Source organism: Bufo bufo, chromosome 2 (assembly GCF_905171765.1).
Source record: "Bufo bufo chromosome 2, aBufBuf1.1, whole genome shotgun sequence".
Lineage (NCBI taxonomy): Eukaryota > Metazoa > Chordata > Amphibia > Anura > Bufonidae > Bufo > Bufo bufo.
Genome location: NC_053390.1, coordinates 297,091,545 through 297,097,544, shown reverse-complemented (window position 1 = coordinate 297,097,544; position 6,000 = coordinate 297,091,545). Strand labels below are relative to the sequence as shown.

Genomic DNA, 6,000 nt, shown 5'->3' with positions numbered 1-6,000 from the left:
TGATCCGGTGCCAGTATACTGCGTACTTGCTGTTTGCGGGTTGCAATACGGGTCCAGCCGGCACACGTTTCTGTGAATCAGCCCTAAAGGGAATCGTTCACCACAGCCTTGGACTACTATCTGCAGTACTTCGTAGCACAGAAGATAAGAAGTCAAGATTGCTACTTTCTACTATTCCCCGTTCCTCTGCTGTCAGCGCTCAAAGCTGCACTGAAATACATTGTCAGGCCTACACACCTCCATTGTCTCAGCACAGCAGTCCAGACTGTCTTTCAGAGCAGCTTTGAGTAATTGGGGAGGGGGGCAATAGGAAAATAACAAAATTCAACCTTAACTAATCATGCAACACTGCCAATAATAGTCAAGGATGTACTATGTAAGGCAAATATTGGCGAAAAATGACTCCCGTCAGGGGCTGGAGTCGTTTTTCTCTCCAGGCGAATGGACTGACGTAGATTATCCTAATTTATGATGAGGTGCACGCCTTGTCAAAAATTAGCCGAATCTTATGGAAGCGTAGGAGGAAATCTAAGTCCGCCATAAAAAGCCAGTCTTAGTAAATCATCCCCACTCAGTAAAGCAGCTTCAGGCTCTGGGCCTACAACATCTACTGCTCATATCCCAGCATAAAACGAACCTATTAAAAACTGGGCATTTCTTGGTGGACCACCTTTAAAAAGATAGAATCCATATTGCAAATGGCTGTGCGTAAAACAAGAATGAAACAGTATTTTGTGGTTGTTTTCCTAAATGTCTTCAGTCATATCGAAGGTGAAAATTCCCATGACTGAAGCCACATAAACTGCACAAGTCTGGTCTGTTAGGGTACTTTCACATTTGTGGCAGAGGATTGCGGCAGGCAGTTCAGTCAAAACGGATGCAAACGGATGGCATTTGTCAGACGGATCAGGATCCTGATCCGTATGACAAATGCATTGAAATGCCGGATCTGTCTCTCCAGTGTCATCTGGAAAAACGGATCCAGAATTTATTTTTTTCACATTTTTTGTGGTCTGAGCACGCGCAGACCACAATGCCAGATCCGTTTTGCCGGAACACTAATGCATTTTAATGGAAAAAAATGAGATAAAACTGCAACATGCTGCGGTATTATCTCCGTCCTGAAAAGGTAAAAAGACTGAACTAATGAGATCCTGAACGGATTGCTCTCCATTCAGAATGCATTAGGATAAAACTGATTAGTTCTTTCCCGGTATAGAGCTCCTAGGACAGAACTCAATACCGTAAAAGAATAACGCTAGTGTGAAAGTACCCTAATATTATACACAGGAGAAGATTCCGAATATTAGATGAGGTTTCAGTTCTGGGATTTTTTGTGTGCTTCTCCTATGCTTCTAGTCTCCAGGCTGGCAGCTACATGTTACACCACACCCCTCCTTCTGCCCTGGCCAGCTCACAATGCAGCATCTTTCCATGGAGATCCTTCACCATTGGCTGATGAGGGACTTGCCTCCGATGAAGTCACCTCTGACATCAGTCAGGTGGATAAAGTGTCACAGTGACAAACTCAAAGCCACATCCCGAAGGAAGCGACTGTGACAGAGCATCATCCTTGGACAGCACTGCCATGGCTCACTGCAAAGAAGATAGCAGCAGGTAGTATATCCATATGAAGAGGCGACGTGATGGGAGGAGGGGATGAGGGGGCTGTTAACCATTGCAGTGCTCCTGCTTCACATAATCCAGTAGACTGGCAGAACATCAGATTACCTTGGCATAACATTGTGCTTAATTAGTATCACAGTGTGATAGAAAATGGGAGGAGGACAACAAATGCTCCTCTGTGTGGGGCATGGAGAAAGAGGATTAAAAAGGACTAGCTGTAAGGGAGGTGGTGATGCTCAGATGTGTGTGGATGTCTAATGTGTGTCACACTCCTCCATGCTGATGACACCCTTACTATGTCTATGCTGATTAGCACTTTTTTGTGTGTACCAGTGGGAGCTGGTATGTGTGTTTGTGTGTGCGTAAATTTTTAGATACAGTACACACGTATAAGGGCTCATGCACATGACCGTATGTATTTTGCGGTCCTCAAAAAAAGATCCGCAAAAAATACGGATGACCTCCGTGTACATTCCCTATTTTGCTGAACGGAACAGCTGGCCCTTCATAGAACAGTGCTATCCTTGTCCGTAATGTGGACAATAATAGGACACGTTCTATTTTTTTGAGGAACGGAAATATGGACAAATGGAAACGGAATGCACACGGAGTAACTTCAGTTTTTTTTGCAGACCCATTGAAGTTAATGGTTCCGGAAAGCAAATACGTTTGTGTGCGTGAGCCCTAAATAGCAATATATATATATATATATATATATATATATATATATATATATATATATATATATATATATATATATATAGTATATCCACAAAGCAATTCTTATCTTGACACTTCACAAGTTAAATAAACTGTTGCAAGAAACCTTGACTATTTCAATGCCGTTTAATGGTTTTTGTGATGTGATACCGCCATCAAGTTAGAAACTGCTCTACAGTATTTAGACTATGGAGGAGATTGATCAAACTGGTGTAAAGTAGAACTGGCTTAGTTGCCCATAGCGACCACCTTTCATTTTTCACAGCTCCCACTTTACACCAGTTTGATAAGCGATGCCGGCAGTCTTCTTTTCCGGGTGTAGGCTGACGTCATCGGCGCAGGCGCACTGAGGAAGGAGCGGGAAAGCGAGCGCCCTTCTCTCAGAGCGCCTGCGCCGAATGAGGACCGGTACGGCGCAGGCGCAGGATTTCATGGGCAGACAGGGCCAGGAGGAGAGAGCTCGCTGGCCCTGTCTATCAAGTGGAGGAGGGGCGTGTTTATAGTCCGAGGATGCGGCGGCTACCAGCAAGTAACCGCCCAACTTGCTGGTAGTGAAGTAATTAGCATATTATAAAAGTAAGATTTTTAAAGAAATTACAGCACAGAGAGAGGTAAGAGTGATATATGGACTCAACTGACATTAGCAAATAGCTAATCTCCAATACTGAAAATTGCTAAATGGGGGGTGACAGAAGCCCTTAAAGTAAAACCATGAAAAATAACACCATAACATCTGGGAAGGACTGGCCATAGACCTACAGGGAGATTTCCCAGGGGGACAATGCCCAGAGGGCCACCCGAGCCCTCCTTACAGCCGCTGGCTGGGTACATAATGATCCGATGCTCTCAAATTAATGTTGGAACATCAGGTACTTAAGCACCTGGCCAGCGGCTGCAGGTACCCTTCTGAATTTAATTGTATCACGATCCTCAGGACAGTGATAAAGTTGAATACTGTGGTGAGTGTGACAGTATTTTGTGGTGAAGTGTGGTATTTGGTTCTGCTGGGGCGGTATTTTGTGCTGCACAAAGGTATTTCAGGGCCGTCTACTTCTGTTGTCCCTGCCTACTTATGCTGTCCCTATCTACTTCTGTTTTCCCACCTTAGACCAATTGGGACCCAGCTACAACATGGAGCCACTTTAAAGAGATTATCTAACACCAACAAACACCACCCCCCATATGCTGGGCTCCTCACACAGATTCTAATTACCTGGATCCCCACTCCGATTGGCGCTAGGGAGGCTCGTCCCCGACACCGCCTGCCATTGGCTGCTTTCCCCCTATACCACCCACCCCCAGATGTTTTCATCTGTGCACGGGGAGAAGCAGCAGGTAAGTAGAATTAATGTGAGGGGCCCGGCTTATGGGGGAGCATTTGTTATTAGAGTCGGATAACCCCTTTAAGTTCCCAGTCTGTCCCTGCATAGCATTATTCCTCCTCCACCAAACTTTGTAGTTGGCACAATGCAGTCAGGGAGGCACAGTTTTCCTGGCATTCATCAAATTCAGACTACCCAGATCGCGAAGCATGATTCATCACGCCACAGAACATGTTCCCACCGCTCCATCGGCCAGTGGCAGTGTACATCACTCCATCTGACGCTTGGCACTGTGCTTGGTGATGTAAGGCTTATCAGAAAGGGGACGTGGCAAGGGCGGGAAGGGGCATGGACAGCAGTAGTGACAAATTCATTTTCATTTAAGCCAGTTTTTTTGGCGCAAATGAAGCCAGAAATGTATGCCAACTCAGGACTGCTGGAGGATGTGCCTCATTTATGACAAGGTGTGTGTGCCTCGTCATAAATGAGGCGCATCCTCCAGCAACCCCTGTCTTGATAAATCTCCTAAGTGCCTCAACACTTGGCGACCCCAACTCTGTAACTTTGAGTTGTCGTGGTTCCCTAAACACATCTACTTTGCCACAATAACCACTCGCACTTGATGGAATATCTAGAAGGGAAGACATTTCATGAACTGACTTGATCTGATATCCTATTAAAGGATCAGGCTGGAATTGATTGAGCTCTTGAATGACTCATTCTTCCAGAAATGTTTGTTAAAGTAGAATGCATGACTAGGTGCTGGATTTTATACACCTGTGGCAATGGGACTGAATGAAACACCTGAATTCAATGATTAAGAGGTATGTCCCAATTAATGTCTGCAAAAAAAATGATGTGGACTTTCCCCCCCCATGGCTCTATAAGGCCGAATGCACGCGGCCGAGAGCGGTCCGTGGTATGCCGGGCTGGATTCCTGTTCAGAGCAGGAGCGCACGGCGTCATTGGTTGCTATGACGCCGTGCGCTTCATGCCGCCGCTGCTGAACAGTAATACACTGGTATAGATCATACGAGTGTATTACTGTAGTGCAGCGGCGGCATGAAGCGCACGGCGGCATGAAGCGCACGGCGTCTTAGCAACCAATGACGCCGTGCGCTCCTGCTCTGAACAGGAATCCAGCCCGACATACCGCGGAACACGGCCGTGTGTATTCGGCCTAACTGTGAGAACAGACTGAGCGGCTGGCGCATATATTGGAAGCCCTGCCCACACAGCTTGTTATCTAGCTACGTGATTTTGCCTGTAATACCAGTTTTATCCATAAAACTGTAGCTTTCAGCAATCATTTTAATGGATGGGTGGTTTTGCTGGTAGAACTGCAGTATTACTAATTGAACACCTCCGCCCACTGAATGTTCAGCCACTTGTGACACTTTCATGTGTTGTCACCCTAATAAGTCTTTCCCTGGTGAGCTATGGATATCTTTAGCATATTGCCTTACATGCAACCTACTTTTGTGTGTCTGTGTTGCATACAGGTTCCCTGCATGTTAGACTGGACCAAAGTGCTTCTTATAGGGGCCAGTAAGAGACCCAGGTGAGGGCCTCTGCAAACAGTTGCTTCCACCTTACTAGTCTACAGTGATGGCCAGGTCGCATTGTTCGCCCGCGAACATATGCGGGCTGCCATCTTTTTTCACAAGTCTGGCGAGGCACAGGTAAGCCCTTACCTGTGCCTGGCCGCGAGCCGGTCTGAAAACAAATGCGGTCACCGGGAGCAGGCAGTTCCGAGAGCAGCCCGATGAAGGCCCCCGGTGGCTGTTCTCGGAACTGCCTGCTCCCGCTGACCGCACTTGTTTTCAGACCGACTCGCGCACAGGCACAGGCTTACCTGTGCATCGCCGGACTTGTGAAAAAAGACGGCAGCCCGCATATGTTCGCGGGCGAACAATGCGAACTGGCCATCACTGCTAGTCTATACGTAATCCAGTATTAATTTGTAACACAGTACAGTATTTCCCTAACAGCACTCGCGGAGAGGACAAGAGCATCCAGAGGTTTAGCGCAGATTACCTGCAGCGATAAGCGGTTTGTTGGGGTAGCTTCATGCTGAGGGTTTATTCACACAACCATTTTTCTTTCCTGTGTGGTGTGCTTTAAAAACGGACAGCACATGGACCCATACAAGTCAATGGGGCTATTCACACATCCATTTTGTTCACATATCCGTAGGCCAAATCTTAGAAACTCAGTGCAGGTTGTATTTTGGTGCGTTTCTGTGGATCAGACTTGCTTATGTATGGGAGAAAGAAAAAAAAAATGGAATGTTACGCGGAAGCCGCCTGTGTGCAATCCTTTTTTCATATAT

At 46.4% G+C, this 6,000-nt stretch overlaps 1 protein-coding gene across 1 annotated transcript in view; it reads left to right on the top strand.

Moving 5' to 3' along the window:
• Window positions 1-1,481: 1,481 nt before the first annotated feature.
• LOC120988968 (purine nucleoside phosphorylase) overlaps window positions 1,482-6,000 on the top strand; it is a 62,171-nt gene continuing 57,652 nt past the window's right edge. Inside the window, exon 1 of the mRNA XM_040416788.1 lies at window positions 1,482-1,617. Coding sequence (XP_040272722.1) covers window positions 1,589-1,617 — 29 coding nt within the window. The 5' untranslated portion in view covers window positions 1,482-1,588. The remainder of the gene's footprint in view (window positions 1,618-6,000) is intronic.